At 50.7% G+C, this 25,000-nt stretch overlaps 1 protein-coding gene across 1 annotated transcript in view; it reads right to left on the bottom strand.

Annotated features, from left to right (window-relative positions):
- Nucleotides 1–14,097, bottom strand: part of LOC311328229 (SLIT-ROBO Rho GTPase-activating protein 1-like) — a gene marked incomplete at its 3' end in the record, with an annotated part of 42,515 nt that extends 28,418 nt beyond the window's left edge. Inside the window, exons 1-2 of the mRNA XM_084462227.1 lie at nt 13,906–14,097; nt 2,098–2,260 (exon numbers count right to left, since the gene is read on the bottom strand). Coding sequence (XP_084318353.1) covers nt 2,098–2,260; nt 13,906–14,048 — 306 coding nt within the window. The remainder of the gene's footprint in view (nt 1–2,097; nt 2,261–13,905) is intronic.
- Nucleotides 14,098–25,000: the final 10,903 nt, after the last annotated feature.

Raw genomic sequence — 25,000 nt, 5'->3', positions numbered from 1 at the left:
GCTACAGCAGGATAGCCTCCTAGGCTACAGCAGGATAGCCTCCTAGGCTACAGCAGGATAGCCTCCTAGGCTACAGCAGGATAGCCTCCTAGGCTACAGCAGGATAGCATGCTAGGCTACAGCAGGATAGCCTCCTAGGCTACAGCAGGATAGCCTCCTAGGCTACAGCAGGCTAGCCTGCTAGGCTACGCTAACTTTCCTCTGAGCTCCTCCTAAGCCTGGAGGCGGAGCTCTGATCTGAGAGGTGGTGTCACGGTGACGAGGCGCAGGACTCTGGTGGTGATGCAGCTGTGTACTGTGGGCTGAGAGTGATCTATCCTGTCCTACCTGGGACGCACCTGTTGTTTACCTGACCTCAGCTGAGATCAAAGACTCACGGAGGTTCTAATTAGGAGGGGGACGGGGGTCCTCTGTGAACCACGGCCCCCCACCAAGACGCAGCATGAAGCCCCTGTGAAGGAAATGTCACTGGGAGCCTGAGGGGACGTCAAACACACACACACACACACACACACACGCGCACGCACACACACACAGAGGACCTGACTAGCACTGAGTACTGCAAGCCACGGCCTGTTCAAGGCCAAACCATCCACTGTAATTGGTGTGAGTGAGGATTCTTCTCTTTTTTCAGCGGAACATTGGAATGTTGACATATGAACTCTGAGGGAAGAACTTCTATATTCTGATCATTGCATTTCAGGTGAGCATCATTAAGAGGAGAGGTTGCTTCAGTGGCAGGATCTAATGGGGATCCCTATATGAAATAAATAAATCCAATAACAATAAAATATTTCAGTACCTAATAATAAACATGCAGGGGTAGGTCTATAATTAGAACCATCAAAGTGGCAGGGATGTGTGTGTGTGTGTGTGTGTGTGTGTGTGTGTGTGTCCAGGCACGCGTGTATGCGTGCGTACGTACGTTTAACATCAGAGTAGTCATTCTCTTCCACATCTGGCCTCATTAGCTAGTACATCAGAACGCCGGTGACAGCTACTACGACTTCCTGCCCGCGCTCCCGGGCTGCAGACCGCTCCACCGGTTGACCACATGAAAGCAGCGCCATTAGCATAGCGGCGGTCTGAACAGAGGGACCTCAGTCCAGTCTGCAGAGGAGACGTGAGCCGATACCGGGGCCCCCTTCTCCACAGCAGATGGCCCGCTTTGTCATTTAGGCCTGCGGTCGGCGCACGTGACTTCTGAGGCCAGGAGCTCGGCCCTCAGCTAGGGCGGGGCGGTTTCTGTGGCTGAGGTGAGGGGGGGGGGGGGGGGCGGCGGGGGCTGCTTTGGGGGTGGGGCGGCGGGGTCGAGATCTGTGAACCGAGCTCGGCTAGGATACGCTAAGGATCAGCTAGGCTACGCTAAGGATCAGCTAGGCTATACTAAGGATCAGCTAGGCTATGCTAAGGATCAGCTAGGCTACACTAAGGATCAGCTAGGCTATGCTAAGGATCAGCTAGGCTATACTAAGGATCAGCTAGGCTATACTAAGGATCAGCTAGGCTATGCTAAGGATCAGCTAGGCTACACTAAGGATCAGCTAGGCTATGCTAAGGATCAGCTAGGCTACGCTAAGGATCAGCTAGGCTACGCTAAGGATCAGCTAGGCTATGCTAAGGATCAGCTAGGCTACGCTAAGGGTAAGCTAGGCTATGCTAAGGATCAGCTAGGCTACGCTAAGGATCAGCTAGGCTATGCTAAGGATCAGCTAGGCTACGCTAAGGATCAGCTAGGCTACGCTAAGGATCAGCTAGGCTACGCTAAGGATCAGCTAGGCTACGCTAAGGATCAGCTAGGCTACGCTAAGGATCAGCTAGGCTACGCTAAGGATCAGCTAGGCTACGCTAAGGATCAGCTAGGCTATGCTAAGGATCAGCTAGGCTATGCTAAGGGTAAGCTAGGCTATGCTAAGGATCAGCTAGGCTATGCTAAGGATCAGCTAGGCTATGCTAAGGATCAGCTAGGCTATGCTAAGGGTAAGCTAGGCTATGCTAAGGATCAGCTAGGCTATGCTAAGGATCAGCTAGGCTACGCTAAGCGTCGAAGCCTGCGGGTTGAAAGGGCTACGGAGAGAGAGAGAGAGAGCGCCTCACCTTCTTGAGCAGCCGCGTGGAGTCCTCGCTGATCTGCATGAACCTCATGATGACGTTGTTGAGGTAGATGTCGCTGAGCGTGGCGTGGTCCTTGCTCTCCCTCCTCACCTGGTTCAGGAGCAGGTACCAGCAGTTGACCGGAGACAACAGGTTCTGGTCTTTCCTAGGAAGGGAGACGGGAGGCTGGGTCAAGTGGACGTTGACGTGTGTTTGCGCACGTGTGTGTGTGTGTGTGTGTGTGTGTGTGTGTGTGTGTGTGTGCAGAGGGCTGTGTGTGTGTTGACAGAGAGCACGCACACTCAAAACAACCCGTAACAAACAGACAGGAGCAGTTCAGAGCAACAGCAGCAAACTGTGAAACCCATTTAGACAGGTTAGACTAGGAAGTCTGGTGTGCGTTCAAATTCTAACGTTTGCTAACAGAAGCTAACAGTCTGGAGAGGTAGGGTCTGTCCCAATTCAAGGGTTGCATACTACCTAGGTCGCAGTCTACGCGGTCTACGTAGGTCGCGTCCTTCAGGCCAGGTAGGCCGGATATAAATGTTTCGTGAAATGGGACGGTCTAGCCTACGGAGGATTCCCAACTTGTCATTTTGTTGCCTAGGTAGCCCCAAGCGCGTGCCAAGCGCGGCGCGTGCCGGTAGCGAGACCTGTCCTGAGGGACCTTTGCGCGACCTGTCCTGTTGTTATGGAAACACCACAGAAAATGGCTATCTAAATCGTCTATCTAAACTCGTAGATACAGGCACATATTCTATGGTGGTACTATCAGGCATGACATTTTATTAAAACGTAATAATATTAACATCAAAGCGGTTTAAAAACATTTTAAAATCCGAGCAATGGCGGTTGGTACAGGAATTCATCCGGACCGAAACGCATTCTGGGAGGGAGGCCGCGAAGGATCCATCAGTTGTATCCTTCAAATTGGTCAAATGTAGGCCGCATTTGTGGGCTGCATTCGGAGGACTCTTCGTAGGCTGAATGAATTGGGACAGCACTTGTCGCCCCGCTGTGACGTAGCAGCCTTCAAATCCGGCCTAGGTAGGATGTTGCGTTTATGCGAACTATTTGGAACGTTCATTAAAAGATGTTCAAATGTGACCGTTTGGAGAAAACATGTTTGCGACGAACGTTCGCCTGTGTTAGCTGAATTTGAACGCAGCCCTGGTGTGTGTGTGTGTGTGTTTACATGTGAGTGTACAGTGTGTGTGTGTGTGTGTGTGTGTCCTCTCTGAAGGTTGTGTTTGCCATCTGGGTTGTGAGATCAAGGCCTGCGCCTGCTGCCACTCCTGTCCGCCCCAACTCTCCTCACCTCACAGGAAGTTGGGAGACTTCCTAAAGTGGATCAGGCTTCTTCACTACGGTATTAGAGGTACATCCCCTGGTGATACGTGCCCTATATATTGTTCATGACTGTCCTCTTTCCAGTACTGTGTGTGTGTGTGTGTGTGTGTGTGTGTGTGTGTGTGTGTGTGTGTGTGTGTGTGCAGCGCAGTGAGTCTGGGAGAGAAGAGAGCTCAGCTTGAAAGACTAATCAACAACATTTCTGGGGCAAAGACCGACTTCTAATAACCAGGAAAGAGCCTGACGCAAAGTAAACTTTCTAAAAACTGAAGTTCCCTTTTAATCTATCATGGCATGACACAGTTAAATTTAAAGAGAGAGAGAGAGGGTGGGGTAAAGGAGGAAGGGAGAGAGAAAGAGACAGAGAGAGAGAGAGAGAGAGACAGAGAGAGAGAGAGATAGAGAGAGAGAGAGAGAAAGAGACAGAGAGAGAGAGAAAGAGAGAGACAGAGAGAGAGAGAGAGAGTCAGAGAAAGAGAGAGAAAAAGAAAGAGAGAGAGATAGTGTGGTTCGGGTCAGGGAGTGTTGGGGCCCTGATCTGCTGCAGCCACCAGACCGACTTCCTCCGCTTAATCTGAAACACTCCTCGCTGTGGAGCTCCAGAGGGAGGGGTCAGAGGTCAGCGTAGAGCCAGGTTCGTGGCCAGCATGACAGGCGGAGCCAGGGTTTTTGGCCTGGCTCCGGGTCCGGCTGTGGTGCCAGGGGCCCCGGGGTCAGGGGTCAGCCTGACAGGAACCGTATGGATGCTCTCCTCTGCCCCCCTCTCTGAGGGCGGGTCGGTCCAGACAGGCAGCGCTTGTCAACACGGCAGGTGAAACCGGGTCCCTGTCCAGAGAGTCGACCCTGAACCACACGGAGAACCGCTGCCTGGGCATGTTCTGTTTTTGACGAAAAGTGCAAAAGAGCAACGCAGCTAGAACCCTCTCGGTTCCCCCTCTCTGCTGCGATTCAATAACAGGAAACAAAGTGCGTGTGACAAGAGCAGACCAAATGAAAAACATCCCGAGCGCCACACACAAAACAAGACATTTCTCAAAGACTATGGGAAAGAAATGAATAATCCAATTAAGCTAAAAGCTAAGAGGCATGGCTTCCACATGTACAGGCCGGAGCAAACGGGGGAGCTGGAATAACGCTAACAGTTATGGCAGTTGGAAATATGGCAGCATTGCTGGTCAGCGTCACACACAAACGCACGCGGTCAGACGGCCATTACTGTAAACTCTCTCTTTCATCATGCACCAGTTGAGTGAGCTTCTCTCATTACTCTGTGTCACTGTGTGTGGTGGGTGTGTGTGTGTGCGTGTGCATGCGTGCGTGCGTGCGTGTGTGTGCGAGTGTATGTATGTGTGTGTGATGAATGTGTTTGTGTGTGTGTGTGTGGTGGGTGTGTATGTGTGCGTGAGTGCGTGCGTGTGCGCGAGTGTATGTATGTGTGCGTGATGAATGTGTTTGTGTGTGTGTGTGTGTGTGTGCATGTATGTGCGAGTGTATGTATGTGTGCGTGATGAATGTGTTTGTGTGTGTGTATGTGTGTGCGTGTATGTGCGTGTGTGTACGCGAGTGTATGTATGTGTGCGTGATGAATGTGTTTGTGTTTGTGTGTGTGTGTGGGTGCGTGTGCGTGTGTGTACGCGAGTGTATGTATGTGTGCGTGATTAATGTGTTTGTGTGTGTGTGTGTGTGCATGTATGTGCGAGTGTATGTATGTGTGCGTGATGAATGTGTTTGTGTGTGTGTGTGTGTGCATGTATGTGCGAGTGTATGTATGTGTGCGTGATGAATGTGTTTGTGTGTGTGTGTGTGCGTGTGTGTGCGAGTGTATGTATGTGTGCGTGATGAATGTGTTTGTGTGTGTGTGTGTATGTGCGAGTGTATGTATGTGTGCGTGATGAATGTGTTTGTGTGTGTGTGTGTGTGTGCGCATGTATGTGCGAGTGTATGTATGTGTGCGTGATGAATGTGTTTGTGTGTGTGTGCGCATGTATGTGCGAGTGTATGTATGTGTGCGTGATGAATGTGTTTGTGTGTGTGCGTGTGTGTGCATGTGTATGTGCGAGTGTATGTATGTGTGCGTGATGAATGTGTGTGTGTGTGTGCGTGTGTGTGCGTGTGTATGTGCGTGATGAATGTGTTTGCGTGTGCATGTGCGTGTGTGCGTGACGGACCCTCTCTGTAGACCCGGTTCTGGTTGTTCTCTCTCTGACGCGACCCGTCTCCCTCCCCTCTGACCCCACCCGTCTCCCCCCCCCTCTGACCCCACCCGTCTCCCCCCCCTCTGACCCCACCTCTGAGGGCCCCAGCAGGGCCCGGGGTGACTATGGACCGACCCAGATTTACCCAGAACACCACACACAGCCCAACACCACACACAGCCGCGACCCAACGCACCACGAGCGGCTCTCGCAAACGCAGGCAGCGCAGAGGGTGAAAAACAACCACGGACGCCCAATTGTTCCACGGAGGCTCAGTTAGCCGCCGCCGCGACGCAGGAACTTTACAATAACGAACGGCGGAGGTTACGGGGGAGAGAGGGGCGGCCGACAGCCGCAGTGTTGGGTGGAAAGAGCGGACGCGCACGGGTCCTCCGATAAATCAATGCTCTCTACAGCGGGTCGCACAGGGGGGGGGAGGGGGAGGAGGGAGGGGGGGGGGGGTGGTTGGGGGGAGGTGGTGTGTGTCCGACACGGGCCATTGGCGGCAAAGTGACCCCTGGGAGTCTGCTAGTTGACATAATAGCCGGAAATGCCCTCTGTCATCATTTCCTCCCCGCGCAGGAACTAGGGCAGCCTGACTAGCGAGGGGCCCAAACAGGTAGCGGCACGCTAACTACCGCGGCGGAGACGAAGGGTCCACTCATTTCCTGTTGGTGCGTCTGCCTAGCGGTTGGGGGGATCTCATTTAGAAAGTGGACATGTTCACATCAGACTGTTTGCATTCCACATGTTGGAGTTGACGTCAGTAAAACGTTGAAACGATAGCAGCAGCTAGCATACCAGCTCAGATCAGAGATGCTCTACATGGACGACCACGGCGTGCTACCACAGAGAGATCTGTCAGAATGTTCTAGAATGGAGAACATGGAGGCTTTGGCTGTGATAAAGTTCTCCCTCTCCTCGTTTTCTTTTTTTTCTCCTGTACCCGTCTCCCTCCCTGAACAAACACTTAACACTTTATGTTCGTTCTGCAAACAGTTCCAGTTACAGAGCAGGAGCTGACTGGCTGGTTCACAGACTCACTGACTGCTGATTGGCTGACTGACTCACTGACTGGCTGACTGACTGGCTGACTGACTGGCTGACTGACTGGCTGTCTGACTGACCGGCTGTCTGGCCGGCTGACTGACCATCCCAGGGAGAACAGCAACAGTCTATGTAGTTTCCTGAGGAGAAGCAGACGTGGTGGCCGGGCTGTGATGGGCTGTGATGGGCTGTGATGGGCTGTGATGGGCTGTATTAGGCTGTGATGCGCTGTGATGGACTGTGATGGGCTGTGATGGGCTGTGATGGGCTGTGATGGGCTGTGATGGGCTGTGATGGACTGTGATGGACTGTATTAGGCTGTGATGCGCTGTGATGGACTGTATTAGGCTGTGATGCGCTGTGATGGGCTGTGATGGACTGTGATGGACTGTGATGGACTGTGATGGGCTGTGATGGACTGTGATGGACTGTGATGGGCTGTGATGGGCTGTGATGGGCTGTGATGGGCTGTGATGGACTGTGATGGACTGTGATGGGCTGTGATGGACTGTGATGGACTGTATTAGGCTGTGATGCGCTGTGATGGGCTGTGATGGACTGTGATGGACTGTGATGGACTGTGATGGACTGTGATGGGCTGTATTAGGCTGTGATGGACTGTGATGGACTGTGATGGGCTGTGATGGGCTGTGATGGACTGTGATGGGCTGTGATGGACTGTGATGGGCTGTGATGGACTGTGATGGGCTGTGATGGACTGTGATGGACTGTGATGGACTGTGATGGGCTGTGATGGACTGTATTAGGCTGTGATGCGCTGTGATGGGCTGTGATAGGCCGTCCCCTCGGTTACCCTGCAGCAAGGACACAGTCTAATTTAACGAGCGTTAATCAGATGCACATCCGGGCCGAGATGAAGCAGATTAGAAGACTTAATAACCTGGAGCCGGTCATTGATCCATTTTCTACCAGCGATTTGAGGCATTGTTAAATGAATGTGGGAGCTACACTAATCACACGCTGAAGGAAATAATAAAGGAGCAGAATATGGTCTGAACCCGCCCATATCTGTCTGAGCATCTTTAATAAAGAGCTCCAGATACAGCCCGCTGCAAAGCATTATATATATATATATATACATGGTAATGAGAATGAATGGCTAGTGTATGGACCCCTATGGTGAAGGGTAGTCAGTCATTAAGACCCAGCAGCGTCTCCAGTCAGAGCAGCTCATCGCCGGGGACGACGGTGATTCTGACAGCGCCAGCCCGAGCCTGAAGGTTCGTCTGAGAGGCAGGCAGAGCAGAACCGTGAGCAGAACCATGAGCAGAACCGTGATCCGGCCCGGGCTTTAAGCGTCTTCCTGTCAGGGGTGCGCCCCTAACACGGGGCTGAGGTCAGGGGTCAGCGTGTAGCGTGTCCTAACACGGGGCTGGGGTCAGGGGTCAGCGTGTAGCGTGTCCTAACACGGGGCTGGGGTCAGGGGTCAGCGTGTAGCGTGTCCTAACACGGGGCTGGGGTCAGGGGTCAGCGTGTAGCGTGTCCTAACACGGGGCTGGGGTCAGGGGTCAGCGTGTAGCGTGTCCTAACACGGGGCTGGGGTCAGCGTGTCCTCGGTGCAGCCGGGTGCATGCTGGTGACACAGCGGTGTGACGGCGGTGCCGCGGTCCTCCTCCCAGCTCCCTGCCGCTGACTGCCTTCATCCGTCTGGGCGTCCGATTGGACGGCGAGGAGGTGAACACCGCCGCCACCCCCTACGGCTGATTACGCAATCCTGGAGCGACGGTGGAACGGACCCCTGGAGATTGTTTTCTCTGTGCAGTGTGTGTGTGTGTGTGGGGGGGGGGGGGGGTAGGGGGGCAGGGTATCACGGCCAGGGCGAGGCTTCCTGCTGGAACGCGACAAGGCCAACACACACACACACACACACACACACACACACCTTCCAGGAGTCCAGATAACTGAAAGAATCCATGTTCTTGATCAGCCCTGTCAGGCTGGCCAGCTGTTGGAATCCGCCCGGTAACAGCCGCCCGCCCCTCCGTGGTCTCTCTCCGGGGAGGAAATACCAGCTAATAATCCCCCCGTGAGCTCAGTCTTGGTTTCCATGCTCCTTCAGCTCTTCACACACACACGGCCGTCTGGCCCCAGCAGGGCCCGGCCCGGCGAAGCCAAACCCAAAGAACACAAGCTAGAGAATGTGGGGGATACAGAGGCCCCTCTGTCCGGAGCCGTGGTCGGCGCCGGGGCGCCAGAAACACGCTCCTCAGACCTCCACACACGCTGATCCTGTGAATGGACTGAGCGCGCTCCGTATCGCCATGGAAACCGCAGGGAGGCCACGAGGGAGTCTCCTCTCCGACGTGCGCGTCACACGCACACGCCCGCTCACACACGCACGAGCACACGCACGAGCACGTGCACACGCACACACACACTCACACAGCTGCTAGAACCATCGGCATTTAGCAGGCAGAGCAAGGTCTATTTGCAGACACTGAGGGCAAACTTGCTTTTTATTTTGAGTCCCACCACAAGTTCAAACACTCTGCTAATGCTAATGTTTGCCTTTTCCAGAGGCAGTCCCCTACAGACTAACCAGACCACAGACTACAGCAGACCAGACTACAGCAGACTACAGCAGACTACAGCAGACCAGACTACAACAGACCAGACTACTGCAGACCAGACTACAGCAGACCAGACTACAGCAGACCAGACTACAGCAGACCAGACTACAGCAGACCAGACTAGAACAGACTACAGCAGACTACAGCAGACCAGACTACAGCAGACCAGACTACAGTAGACCAGACTACAGCAGACCAGACTAGAACAGACCAGACTACAGCAGACTACAGCAGACTACAGCAGACCAGACTACAGCAGACCAGACTACAGTAGACCAGACTACAGCAGACCAGACTACAGTAGACCAGACTACAGCAGACCAGACTACAGCAGACTACAGCAGACCAGACTACAGCAGACCAGACTACAGCAGACTACAGCAGACCAGACTACACCAGACTACAGCAGACCAGACTACAGCAGACCAGACTACAGCAGACTACAGCAGACCAGACTACACCAGACTACAGCAGACCAGACTACAGCAGACCAGACTACAGCAGACCAGACTACAGCAGAACAGACTACAGCAGACTACAGCAGACCAGACTACAGTAGACTACAGCAGACCAGACTACAGCAGACCAGACTACAGCAGACCAGACTACAGCAGACCAGACTACAGCAGAACAGACTACAGCAGACTACAGCAGACCAGACTACAGTAGACTACAGCAGACCAGACTACAGCAGACTAGACTACAGCAGACCAGACTACAGCAGAACAGACTACAGCAGACCAGACTACAGCAGACTAGACTACAGCAGACCAGACTACAGCAGACCAGACTACAGTAGACTACAGCAGACTAGACTACAGCAGACCAGACTACAGCAGACCAGACTACAGCAGACTACAGCAGACCAGACTACAGTAGACTACAGCAGACCAGACTACAGCAGACCAGACTACAGCAGACCAGACTACAGCAGACCAGGCTACAGCAGACGACAGCCCGACCCCTGCCTCTACCTGAACCCAGGCACACTCACACACACACAGACATACACCAGTCCTGGGCTCAGATCCCCTTCCCCTCACCCTAACCCGGGTCCGTATCCTTTTCCTACCCCCTCCCTACCCCAACCCCTGCCTCTACCTGGACCAAGGCACACTCACACACACACAGACATACACCAGTGTTTGCTCCTATGATGTTTTTAGCTCTTACTCTGAAAATGTAATTTAATGTAATTCATTGCTTTATAAATGTTCTTAGCCGGAAGACAAACATACTCCAGGAGCTTGCTCCATCGCCTTGTTGAGAGGGGTCAGGGAAGAACTTTTACAGCTCACTTATCTGGCCCCCGGGTGATTACTGTTTTTTTGCTTCCCTCTGAAATATGTAGGGTTGGGTCGTATGCCCACCTCCCTTGTTCTCTGTAAAGCGCATTGTGTTGCCTCTGGGTATGAAATGCGCTATACAAATAAAGCTTTGATTGATTGATTGATTGATTGATTGATTGATTGACAGTAGACTACAGCAGACTACAGCAGACTACAGCAGACTACAGCAGACGACAGCAGGCTCAGCCATGCATCACCATGCATCACAGTCTGAGGACAGAGACTGGACCCACACACAGCAGGCCCAGTCTGCCTGTGTTCCACCACAGAGCCAGTGACCCTAGAGAGAGGTGTCAGGGGCCCCATCCATCCCTGGAGAGACAGAGAGGTGTCAGGGGCCCCATCCATCCCTGGAGAGACAGAGAGGTGTCAGGGGCCCCATCCACCCCTGGAGAGACAGAGAGGTGTCAGGGGCCCCATCCATCCCTGGAGAGACAGAGAGGTGTCAGGGGCCCCATCCATCCCTGGAGAGACAGAGAGGTGTCAGGGGCCCCATCCATCCCTGGAGAGACAGAGAGGTGTCAGAGGCCCCATCCATCCCTGGAGAGACAGAGAGGTGTCAGAGGCCCCATCCATCCCTGGAGAGACAGAGAGGTGTCAGGGGCCCCATCCATCCCTGGAGAGACAGAGGTGTCAGGGGCCCCATCCATCCCTGACGGAACAGCCTGATGTCGGATCCTGGTTCGTTCGATTTGGAAAGAGTTGCTCTTTTTCACGTCTGGTCTTTGATGATGTGCCATTTCAGGTCTTAGCGTTCTGCTGAGGGTTCTGTCTTGTAGGGCTGTCAAAAAAAATTCGAAGTTCGAAATATATTCGAATTTATTTAAAAAAAATAAGTTCGAACCTAAATTTGAGAATTCGAATATAATTAATAATTAATATTATATATAAATTGTATGCAGCGAATCATGTTCATGCACGAAAAGTTCATTGAAAAGTCCATTGCAGCACATCCTTCTGTCACAGCTACGAAAACCTCTCCCTGATGAACTCCCGGCAGTGCGAGACATGAGGAAAAAAATGACTGAAGATCTCGGAAAGCGGTATAATAAGGAGGATGAGAGCGAAACGGTCCTGCTTTTAAATGTAGCAAGCTACCTTGATCCTCGCTTTCACAAACTAGTGCATCTGTGTGATGACGAGAAGGAGAACGTGTATAGTACTATTCGGGCTGAGATTGCTCTCGCACGAGCCGGGACAGAGACGGAGAAAGAGACGGAGAGAGAGCCAGCTGACCCAGCACCACTCACTGCGCTGTCCGCTATGTGCGACCTCTTCGGGGAGACATACAGGGAGAATGTTGCACCTGCCCCCCAGCCGAGTACCCTCTTAGAAGAAGAGATGAAACGCTACCAGAGCGAGACACCACTACGAGCCGACCAGGATCCACTCTTGTGGTGGAAAACGACAGGCTCACTAAAGTACCCAAACATTGCTCAGCTAGCGAGGCAGAAGTTGGTCATCCCTGGCACTTCGGTGAGATCAGAACGGGTGTTTTCCTCCGCTGAAAACATTGTCAACAAAAAACGTTCTGCCCTGGACCCGGAGCAAGTGGATCGTGTCGTTATCCTTGCCAATAACCTCCAGTGATAGCCTAATTTCGGCTCCAAATGGACATGGACACCTATTTGCTGTTTTAATCAGTACCATAGGCTGGCTACTCAACCCACACACTGACATGTAGGCTAAGTTAAAAGTGCTTATTTAGTTATAAGTCCAACAACGACACTATTGTTTAGTGGTGATATAGCCTAGGCTAAACAAGGCTATGCCTCTCTGTTCTCAAGAGTTCTATACAATTGGATGATAAAAGAAGAAGAAAAAAACCTAAACAGAATGTAATTTAGGTTTATGGTTTAGGTTTATGTTTTAGGGTAGCCGTTTGAATACTTTTTGTGTTAAGAAATAAACGGGGGTTTCCTATTTATTATTTCCATATTATTGTGTGATTAATAAATGCCGAGTACTGGAAAATTACATCCACGAGAAAGTGCTTTATTCACTTGCGCATTTGGCTATATAAACTGCAGAGGGCTCATTTTAAAAATGATATTGCATGGTTGGTAGGCTAAGTCAAGTGAATTAGAGTCACAACCATTTTGGTCCACACAGTTGATCTAAAATATGTTTATAGGCTACACGAGAGGCCCCATATGTAGGCTTTTTAGGCCTCTAGGCCTGTTAAACTAGTAAGTTCACCAACGTCCTCTATTCTACTGCCCCTTTGTGGAAAATAACGCGCAGGCCAGTTTAGAGGGAGCGTCACCATATTGCGCCAACAATAAGTATCTTATTTTTGTGAATTATGATATAATTTTTTTAAAAAGATTTTTTAGATTTTTTATAGTAGGACCTATAATATTCGAATATTATTCGAACCCTAATAAATAAATTCGAATATATTCGAACTCAATTTCCTGGCACTTTTGACAGCCCTACTGTCTTGTATGCACTGCTGGTCATCAGTGGAAGACCGCTGATATTTGAATTTGAAACACAATCCATGTTTCATTACTCTAAAAGAACCCAGAATCTACGGTTAAGGATTATGGGCGCGATCGGCGACGTCTTCCTTTGTCAGAAACGCCCAACTCCCACAATTCCCCTTGAGAAGTTGCATGGTGAGGGACAGGCTGGGTTTAAACAGGGAGGATGGAGAGAGGGAGGTCTGACCGTGGATTAGCCGATAACACACACGCAGGAACACACACACACGCAGGAACACACACACGCAGGAACAAACAAACACACGCACACACACACACACACGCACACACACACACAGGAACACACACACACGCCCCAGGGTGGGAGAGGAGGGAAACCAGGAAAGTAGATATTTATTGCTCCAGCCCTTCGCGTAATGGCCGCCTTCATGAGATATTGCGTTTCAATAATTAATGCTCGTATCAAAATGCACACGAGGACAGGAGAGGAAGGAGAAGATGGGAGAAACGAGCAGCCTGACATAATAACATTAGCGGAAGTGAAGCAGTTTAATGATGAGAAATACAGCTGGGGGTCCGCAGCCTTCGTGTCACCCCTAATTCCTTCCCCGACGGGTGTCACCCCTAATTCCTTCCCCGACGGTAAATATGAGGCCTAGATTGATAGATCTCATCAACATTGTAATCACATTGAAATGCATTTTCTCAGATGGATCTCTCATGAACGTTCCGCAGTAATCAGATCACGTTTTCAGAATGTTCTGGAAGGACACGGCCACGGTGCCGAAGAGAGGGAGGAGATCCCGGAGCGACAGACGGACGCAGGCCTTACTTGTACTGCTGGTGATCCTTGGTGCTGCGCGTTTTGGCCATGAAGCGTTCGGCCAGTTTCTCCAGGTTTCTGGAATATTCCATCTCGATCTCCGACTTCTTCCTGAAGAAGTCCTGCAGGTCCTGCAGCAGCTGGACCCTCATCTCCGTCTGCTGGTCCAGACATTTCTGCTGCTCCACCAGCTGGGCTCGGATCTCTGAGGGACGAACAGAACCACGGGGGTCAATCGGACTGGTAGCCAATCACGGGGCAGAACCACGGGGGTCACTCAGACTGGTAGCCAATCACGGGACAGGTAGGTACAAGCGGACACATCAAATGAACGGGTGTGGGTATGGACACGCACTGTGGATCAATGGACAGAAACTCAAAGCACACACACATGTGCGTACACTCACAAGACGGGTCAGAAAAACACACCAAAAGGTATTGAGATCCAGACCAGCGTGGGCATTATATATATATATATTAGCAATGAGACATTTGTATGTAAATCCCTGGCATACAGTAATGATTCCCTAAGCATGTGACACACAGGTCATTATCTAATAAGGATATTACTGATTCTGAGTGATGGGAGAATCGCTGGAGAGAGAGAGGGGGGGGGCGGGGGGAGAGTGAGAGAGAGAGAGAGAGAGGGGGGCGGGGGAGAGAGAGAGAGAGGAGAGAGAGAGAGAGGAGAGAGGAGAGGGAGAGAGAGAGAGAGGAGAGAGAGGGGGAGAGAGAGAGAGAGAGAGAAAGGAGAGGGAGAGAGGAGAGAGAGGGGGAGAGAGAGAGAGAGAGAGAAAGGAGAGGGAGAGAGGAGAGAGAGGGGGGGAGAGGGAGTGATGGCTGCTGGCCTCAGGTGCTTTGTTAAGGCGACAAAACGGAAAAAAAATTCTCTATTACACTCGATCTCTCTCTCTCTCTCTCTCACACACACACACACACACACACACACACACACACACACACACACACACACACACACACAAGGGGGGGTTCACTTAAACAGGCTGTAAGCAGCATTATCCTCCATACTCTCTCACAGGGATTCTCACCTATCATAGACAATATCTCCCATGACACACACCCACACACACACACACCCACACCCACCCACCCACACACACACACACACACACACACACCCCACACACACACACACACACACACGCGCGCGTGCATCACTTGTCTCCTCATTGCGTCGCTGGGGACAGAGCCAACGTATAATGGATTTGTCCTAATGGACAGACGGAGCAGAGCCAGAGACATCCACTAGATGTGATGAGAGGGAGGAGAGAGGAGAGGGGGGAGAGGGGGGGAGGCGGGAGAGGGGGAAGAGGGGGGATAGGGAGGAGAGAGGAGGAGAGGGAGGAGAGGGGAAGAGAGGAGGAGAGAGAGGGAGGAGAGGGGAGGAGAGGAGAGGAGAGAGGAGGAGAGGGGGAGAGGGGGGAGAGGGAGGAGAGGGAGGAGAGGGGAGGAGAGGAGAGGGAGGAGAGGGAGGAGAGGGAGGAGAGGGGTGGAGAGAGGTGGAGAGGGGGAGAGGGGGGAGAGAGGTGGAGAGAGGTGGAGAGGGGGGAGAGGGAGGAGAGGGGAGGAGAGGAGAGAGGAGGAGAGGGAGGAGAGGGAGGAGAGAGATGGAGAGAGGTGGAGAGAGGTGGAGAGGGAGGAGAGGGAGGAGAGGGGAGGAGAGGAGAGAGGAGGAGAGGGAGGAGAGGGAGGAGAGAGATGGAGAGAGGTGGAGAGAGGTGGAGAGAGGTGGAGAGAGGTGGAGAGGGGGGAGAGGGAGGAGAGAGGAGGAGAGGGGGGAGAGGGAGGAGAGAGGTGGAGAGGGAGGAGAGAGGAGGAGAGAGGAGGAGAGGGAGGAGAGAGGAGGAGAGGGGGAGGAGAGGGAGGAGAGAGGAGGAGAGGGAGGAGAAAGGAGGAGAGGGGAGGAGAGAGGAGGAGAGTAGCGAGCTGATTTAGAGCCACTCTAACGAGAGTGGAGACGAGCACACCAAGGCCTCCTGTTTGTTGAATACAGATGCAGCAGGGTTAGCAGGGCTGGAGTAGAGACCCGGTACCGGCTGAAGGAATAACAGGGTTTGGGTTAGATCATAGGGATGGAACGCTATTAACATTTCATACCACGATTATAGTGACCAAAATTACAGAAGTTATCGGTATTATCACAGTATTTTTTTTTTATATGCTGAAAATGTTCAAAAAGTACTGATAGACAGTCTTGAATCATTTCAACAACTTTTATTTAAAAAAACACAAATAACAGGGAAAGCCAGGCCTCTCAACGGTTGAAAGGGCATCATGTCCTTTGCTATGTAACATGGAAGAGCAGCAGTGAGGTATTGGGTCTTTTTGGATGTGGGTGCGTAAGCGTGTCATTTCCTCTGAAGTCGGAACCGGGAATGACGTCGGACTGTATGTCTATGGTAGCGTATTTACCCTGGTCATTCAAAGCACGGTAATCGAACACGGTTTTAATGATAATTCATTTTGAAACGGTAAATTTTCACAGTGGTTTAGCGTGAAACCGGTAACCGTTTCATCGCTATTAGATAATGAACCTTTTCACACTGTAGGATCGTGTCCTGACCACCCTGGACACTGAGGCCTCTGTGTCTGGACAGCAGCTGTATCAGGCCTGGATTCACTAACAAGCTTTTGCCTGGTTACGTTTTCGAACGGGGAACGTTACGATCAGCTGCGAGATTATACGAGATTCATTTCAAATCTCTTATCACACTAACATACCCGAAAACGCATATCAAACCAGCATTAAAGAGCATATCAAACAGGTGATTTACCAGTTAGAGCTACAGCCATCAAGGGTATGTTTTTCTTGGCTAGCAGCTTAGTCTAGGATGTGGGGAGTTTAAAATGCAGCTGTCCAACCGTCCAACCAACGCCAACAGTCACCAACAGAAACATTTCCATGGCTGTTGGTGTTCATGGCTGGTGTGCATTCCTGCAATATGTCCTACTGTTCCCCCATTTATGAGAATGTCCTAACATGCAAGTGTTGTGTATTTATGTATAAGAGATGAATGGCTACTCTGTGAATTCAGACAGTTATTGCCATTCATTTATACAGTTCCCTCGTCCCAACCACCATCTCATCTTCGTGTTGCTTCATTTTTACTTTGATTCTTTCATGTTTTTAGAGCACAATCCACTTTTACCAAGAGGACAAAATGAAGTCCATCCATTCATGTAACTTGGTCCTGTGGTGCAGCAGTCTCTAGGCCTGCCATAGATAGCCCAGGCCAAGCCCAGGCCAAGCCCAGGCCAAGCCCAGGCCACCATATGACTCACTGGGCATCACGGATCTTCCAAACATACACTTCCTCTTTTCATTTTTTCCAGTAATCCAAACTCCATGATCCAATTCTTATTTTGACTTTTGATCATTGACTCACACATGAACAACATGTGACAGTCAACATGTGAGGGGTTCTTTTGCAAAAGCAGACATTGTTGTAAGACTATTAGCTATCCTAAATCATGTTTGCTCATACAGCTATCTGTGAGGTGAGAAGAGCGGAAAGGGTTTAAATAGTAGTATAGTAATACTATTCATCTCTTGATGGTGGTGTGAAAGGTTTAAATAGTAGTATAGTAATACTATTCATCTCTTGATGGTGATGTTAAAGGTTGAAATAGTAGTATAGTAATACTATTCATCTCTTGATGGTGATGTGAAAGGTTTAAATAGTAGTATAGTAATACTATTCATCCCTTGATGGTGATGTTAAAGGTTGAAATAGTAGTATAGTAATACTATTCATCTCTTGATGGTGATGTTAAAGGTTTAAATAGTAGTATAGTAATACTATTCATCTCTTGATGGTGGTGTGAAAGGTTTAAATAGTAGTATAGTAATACTATTCATCTCTTGATGGTGATGTTAGATGGTTTAAATAGTAGTATAGTAATACTATTCATCTCTTGATGGTGATGTTAGATGGTTTAAATAGTAGTATAGTAATACTATTCATCCCTTGATGGTGATGTTAAAGGTTGAAATAGTAGTATAGTAATACTATTCATCTCTTGATGGTGATGTGAAAGGTTTAAATAGTAACGTCTCGTCATATTCAAGTCTGGTCATATAACATGGGAGCTACTGCACAATGCGAGGGAATGGATGGAGGACTTCAAACAGGATGGACAATATAGTGACAATAAAGGACAATAAAGGACAATAGAGTGAAATATTTGGACTGAATTAGATGAGTGAATATAGAGTATTATTCAGAAAGAAAAGGGCAGGAGTGCTGGGAAGTTGAGACAGGTGTGATGGAGGAGCTCTTTGGTCGGGAACACAATTGTTCAAAGAAGAAAAAAGCCCAAGTCTCTCTTCTGGCAAAAAGTTAAAAAGCCTTTATTGAGGTGGCTATTTCATTGTGAAAGCATCATCCAAAGTAAATTGATATTTACTACAGTATCCACAAAGAGACCCTTGGTTGCTATAACTCCAACTTAAAACGTAAATCACCTGTTTCATTGTTATAATGTGAAGTGAAGATAGCCTATTCCTATAGATGTTTAAAAAGCCCCTGGGTCTTCCCATTACACTAGAACACAGCTCCATTTCTTCACTATTCCAAGGTCTCCAGGTTCAAGGGTTGTTTCGAGGGTATTGTAATTGCTAGGCGCAAACGGGGGTGTTTTTCAGCCCAAAATGCATTAGTGTGATCCAGACCTCGGTGTGAGTGTGTGTCAGTGCAATATAGATGGAAGCAATCTCCTACAGAAGAAGACCTTCATCCGTTCTGGTATGAAATGATTATCTGTCTCAGTCCCTGGAGATTGAATGGTCAATCAGCATGAAGCTGATAAGTGATTCATTCTGTACAGGCTGTATGACAGCCTACTTACTACAAGAGGACCCTCACCAGGCTAGGCTAGTTGCTGCACCTGACTAAGTTAATAAGCACAACGTTGTGCATCGAGACCAGCTTACTCTGGTCAATATAGCTGTATAGTACAGCAATCAGGTTGATAAACAGTTAACCAACATGAGGACAGAGGGACATTACTTAAGAGGTTCAAACAGCAACAGGGGTCTTTTCTTCCATCACCAGGCCTCCCAGAAGCCTGTTTGGCTCATTGAACACCAACAAATACATCGCCATGTCAGGCTAATCAATGATCAATCGCTTTTTAATTGCTGACTCAATTAAAAAGCCTGCTGTCACTGAGGCTTGAGAGCTGTGTGTGTGTGTGTGTGTGTGTGTGTGCGTGTGTGTGTGTCAGAAGCTTTAGTGGAATTACCCGAGTCCAGATTCATTCATCAGTATTAAATGGACCACAGGCTTGATAAATGAATGAATGACTAAAGTGTTCTAGAAGTATCTGATCAGACCTTCTTGTTGCCAAGGCCTCAAGAGCTCCTCCCATCGTTCCCGCTAATGGGGATGTCAACCAATCAGACTGAGGCAGACAGGACTGACTGTGTCAATGAATCAACCTCAGACAATTTTATTCTTTATCTGCTAAATATGCATGGTCACTGTAATCTTGGGTCTCATAGAGAGGTCACACTAAGATCATCACAGAACCAAAGACATATTACTGAACGGGTCTACCGGGCCCAGGCCCAGGGGCCCAAGAGCTCAGGGGGGCCTTTCTTGTGGCATAGTCAAAGGGCTTAGTCATTCATGTCAATAACAAGTCACAAGAAAGAAACTATCATGATACTATTTAAATGAGTGTTTATCTGTAGTACATTAGATGGGCTGAGTGCTCCATGCAATAAATAAAGGTTTGAAATTAAATATGGGCCCATAGTTGAGAAATCCAAAAAGCAAGTCCTCCCCACTTCGTCCCTCGAGTCAAAACCCAGCTGGTAAAGCTGCTTTTATTGTGAGATTTCTCTAATTATCTTCAAATTGGGTGTGGATGCCGTCTCATTGGGCAAATTCAAAAAGGCGAAAAATGAAATGGGTGGGGGGCCCTTTACGTGTCTGTGGGGGCCCTTTACGTGTCTGTACCCAGGGGCCCGTCATGTCATCATCCGTCTATGCACACAACTGAGTTTCCCATTCTGGTCACCGTGGTTCTGTTCCGGCAAAGAGATTTCTAAGGAGAGAACACCTCCATAAAAGGTACGTTGTTGTTTTAAACTAATATAGGTAAAATCCTGACTGGCCAATGAGAATGGCTTCCCAACTCCCAGCTGTGGATGAGGATGTGGAATCAAAGCAAAGCTGGCGTGACATTCAGACAAGGAAGTTGAGCAGATCATTTAACACAATTACATTCATGGCTGCACGTGGAAACTCATTAAATAATTCATATAGCAACTTATACATCGGCCAGTGACCCTGCTGAGGCCTAGTGAACGGCATCAAAAGAGAACCACTTGTCAGTAACAATTATGGCGCTTATAAACGAAGCTGCAAGACTTTCTCTCCTAGCATTCCAAACTGTTCAACTGTGCTACGGGGAGCTGAAACTCAATACGCTCTACGTTTCTCCGAGGCCGTGGTCGGCAGCGCAACTGAATATCTGTGAATTCATCCGATCTCCTCTGGTGTCTCAGGACGGCCGAACGCCTCACTTTGATCAAGATATCGAGCATCTCGTCTGGTTCTGTAGGCTGTGGGCGCTGCTCAGATCAATGTCTAACACCATTTCCCACAATGCCGCTGACAGAACCTCCGGAGATCCGCATTCCGCACACAAACACACGGTGTTCCTCAGGCCCGCGAAGACCACGCTGAGAACCCAACTCCGCCATCGTCTCCCCTGAACCTTCTTTTAAAGTTCCCCCTAAATTCACGTTTTTACAAGACCCCCTCCCGTCCAAACAACGTGGATGACTAAACGTTAAGAGCCACCGGGCCCCCCTGTGCGTGCCAGCGCCATGTTGTTTGCTGCTCTACTATTACCGTGAACATTCCTGAGTCTGTGAGGTCATCTGTATGGGGAACACGTGTAGGGGGCCGCGGGTGGGGGGGGGGGGCGGGTAGATCTACCATCAAAGGCCTCTGTGATCCACTTCAAACACAGAGCACCTGTGCAGTGCTGTGAACTGACACTAGCAAGACTCGGAACCAGTCGACAGTTACTGTAGGAGGCCGGCCTCTGTCTGTCTCAGCCTCTCTCTCAGAGGCTACGGGGGGAGCCTCTCTCTCAGAGGCTACGGGGGGAGCCTCTCTCTCAGAGGCTACGGGGGGAAGCCTCTCTCTCAGAGGCTACGGGGGGAGCCTCACTCTCAGAGGCTACGGGGGGGAGATGAGGAAGAAAATGCAGGCAGCGATACCATTTCACTGCTGATTCCCACTAGGCTTCTTAAAATGCAGAGTGCCACTGCCATCTTATCCTGCTCACATCACCAGACTGTGCTATACAAGCCCTGCTAGCTGTAGTCTGGCTCTAAATGGTCAATCAAGCGATGAAAGGCCACGTTTATTTTCTTTAGTTTCTCACCCTTTCGACGGGTCATGGTAGCGGATCTGCAAGCGTATTCCCCGTACCAGATACAGTACTTTATACAGTACACCCATCCTTGTGAAATCCCTGAGGCAGGCAGCGTGGTGGCATGTCCCTGCCCAGGGCTGACTGTCCCACATCAGCAGACCAACCCATGACTATGGAGGGTCTCTGGCCTCACATGTCAACCGGGAGACAATGAGAGAGAGCCCTTTGGTGGTTGTGGTGTTCGGTTTGAACCAAAGGCCTTTTATTCAGTCCTGGCCCTCATCCAGCCAGCCCTTTGAAGAGCGCATAGCAAATACTTCCCATAACCCCGTCGCTGGTGGCAAACGTGTCCAAAGTTGCAAACTCCGAGTTGCTTTTGATGGCTGCGCCGTGGCTGTCTACTCTGCTGTGAGAGACTCACTGTGTCAGCAGGTCTGGATAATGGCCCACAGTCCCTGACCCTCCGGTAGAGCCCGGCTCCAGAGAACACAGCTCAGACGCTGTCGAGAGAGCGAATGCCTCGCTCCATCCCTCGGGAACGCCGCTCGCTGCGTTGCTCCCCGAACACCCTCAGCTGGGAATCACGGCCAGTAGAACAGCTCCCCTGGACTTCTACTCCTCCTCGGTTATCGTCCACCATTAGTTGTGTAATTAGTCCCCTTTGGGTGTCAGGGCAGAATTCCTCCTATTTTATCACGGTCTCGACCAACGTTTGTCTGGGGCCTTCTGGACTGTGCTGAGCTGTACTCTCGCTACTCTGAGGCCGATTCCCTCATACAGGGAGACCCATAGTCATCACTACCTGGAATAGCTGCAGACATTGAGACTAAGAGGTGGGGTATACAGTATATATACACCGTACATTCTACTAAGAAAATCTTTTGGAAAGGTTTTGAATCAGCCTCACTGGCTGGAGTAACGCTGACGCGCATGCCGATATTTCAGATGGTTTGATTTCCATCGTCTTCAAGATCAAAATACTTCCACACTACACTTTTAGATCAAAGTACTTCCACACTACACTTTTAGAGCAAAATACTTCCACAATACACTTTTAGAGCAAAATACTTCCACACTACACTTTTAGACGACACTTCACTTGGCAAAGAATATGCGGCAATGGCCGCAACAGTCAGATGTTGTCCCGCAAAATTAATTCCAATATTTTGTATGAGGTTTAGGTTGGCCGGTTAGTATTTTCTTTGCCGACTAGCAGGTCACCCTATGGTTACTGAAGTAGTGGGTTAACCGTGCGCATCCCTAAAGGGTCCCCCGCCCCACCATCTGGTACAGCTCTGGGGTTGGGGTGTGGGGAGGTCTGCACATGGCCTCAGATGCGGGGAGAGAGGGGTGGGTACATGGCATCAAGGGTAATTACAGACTGGCTCATCATTCTTTAACTGATCACAAGCTTTCAATTCTGCTGGAACCGTTTCTCCTGCCAGAGAGAGAGAGAGAGAGGGAGAGAGAAAGAGAGGGGGTAGAGAGAGAGAGAGACAGCGAGAGACATAGATGGAGAGAGAGAGGGAGAGAGAGAGATGGTGGGTCTCCTGGGGTCTGATGTAAGTTAGGAAGGTATTCATAGGGCATCATTATACATTTAAGAGGACCGAATTATACAACCAATTAACCTGGCGGGCGCACTTTCATTCAACATTCCAATGTCCCTACTTTGTTTGAGAGGGAAAGAAGGCAGATGGCATGTGAAGGCCTGTGGTGTGACTGATTTCTACCAGCTCAAATCCCACCGGGCTGCCTGAGCTAGGGACACCCCATCAGCCTCTCTCCACATCAGGAAAAGCTACAAGACTTTTTTTAAATATTATTTTAGCATAGTTCACAAGTTCAGTCGCTGGAGAGAGAGTAGCGGTGAGGGAAGTCACTGTGCCCCAGCTAGCGTTTCTACACAGCGATGACATCGCTGAGGGAATAGTCGGCCATCTTGAATCACGAATCGCTAACTTGCTCTGATATTTGAGACGCGGGAGAACCGCTAGCAGGGCTCTGGCCGTGCTCTGTGTCTGTTAGAGCGTGTCACCGGGTTGTGACGCCACGGGGCTTTCGCTGTCCGTCCCGCTCGCCGTCGCGCCGGGATGACGTCGCCGCCGGCGCCGCGGCGCCCTCGCGGCCGTCTAAACTAAACACACCTGCAGTGTTAAGAGTGAGGGACTGGCGCTGCCACAGCTGTGAGCTAACGACCGGCCACGCTGGGCAGAGAACACAAGACCTGTTCTATCATCACCATCTCCCAAGCTAAGCAGACCGCGCGATGGCGGCCATTACCCACTACGGGCTTTTATCTCCAGAGTGAAAACATTGGCAGCGCGGCACCCATTACAGGATCACTGTAACGCGCGGCTCGATTCCAAACTGTTGTAGGCGCGTACCGCTGGACTGACATGAACGCTTTAAATTGGATTAAGCCCACGTCGTGTCCTCCAGAGCTCTTCAGGCGCCTGTGGGATCAGCAGGAGTAGTCGCCCTGTTAGCTTGTTTGTGGCTGCAGCCACATCACGGTCCCCCGGGGAGAGCAGAGGCCCAGGAACTATGATCAGCCTGTCACTGCTTGCTGGCACACACTCCGAGACACAGGGAAACACACACGAACCAGCTGAGCCACGTAGGCAGGCGCACGCACACGAGTCTCGCACATGCGCACAAACAGGAAATGCTGTTCTACTGGCCGAGTTTCGGGTTCTTTGGGTTTCTCTCCGGCCCCGGAGAGCTGCGGTCTGCTGACCCAGTGATCTCAGGTTCCTTCCTGCTTTGAGAGCCTGTTTTTTTTACAGACTCGTTCTTTCTGGGCTCCCACATCACATCACGGATGTTACGCCATGACTGTTCACTAGGAGCTAGCGTCTTTACCGCGCGCAGGCAGATAAGATCGGCTAGTAGCTCATTCCTGTCAAACTGCAAAGCCCACGACAGATGAACCATTACTCCTCTCTGCTCTGTGATAGGAGGGGAACGTTGTGCCAGCCCGGCAGAGTCGTTATTTAACGGCCTAATCACAGGCAATCACCGAGAATGAGGAATCCTCCGTCATTGTCGGCTCATCTCTTGCCGACCGGCTGCAGTCGCCAGGGCAACGCCTCGACAGTCGAGAACTCGGTTTTCCGGCCGGCCGGGTGGGTGGGGGGCATCCATCACCGCCCGGCGGTACGGTGGCCTGCGAGGGTCAGCGTTCAGAGACAAGCCAAACAGCGGGGCCGTGCTTTGCGGAGGGAGGGAGTCAGCAGGCTTCACAGGGAGGGCTGTTGATTCAGCTGCAGGGTCACATCCAGCGCTGCTATTAGCTCTGGACACAGTGGGCAGAGTTCTGGCCCCATGGCTGGCCAGGTTCTGTGTGTGTGTGTGTGTGTGTGTGTGTGTGTGTGTGTGCGCGTTTCTGACCGAGAAAGAGAGTGAGCAACAAGTGGTGTGCGCCCGGGCGAGCCCCTGCTAACCTGGGCCCGGAAGATGAGGATGAGGATGAGGAAGGGGAGCAGACCCAGCCTGGACCCCTGGAGCCCGTCCACCACGGAGGGACAGGAGGACGGAGGCGCTAAGATGAGACGAGCGCTGCCCCCCCGCCTGTCCCCGTCCCCCCTCCTCTCCACCAATCACTTCAAACCCTCGGCCGTTTCTGCCACCCTGAGGGGTGGATAGAAAGAGAGAGAGAGAGAGAGAGAGAGAGGGGGAGAGGGGG

Source organism: Borostomias antarcticus, assembly GCF_949987555.1.
Source record: "Borostomias antarcticus genome assembly, contig: scaffold_353, whole genome shotgun sequence".
In the NCBI taxonomy this organism is placed as follows: domain Eukaryota; kingdom Metazoa; phylum Chordata; class Actinopteri; order Stomiiformes; family Stomiidae; genus Borostomias; species Borostomias antarcticus.
Note: the sequence above shows the minus strand (reverse complement) of the source record. Positions and strands in the feature narration are given on the sequence as shown.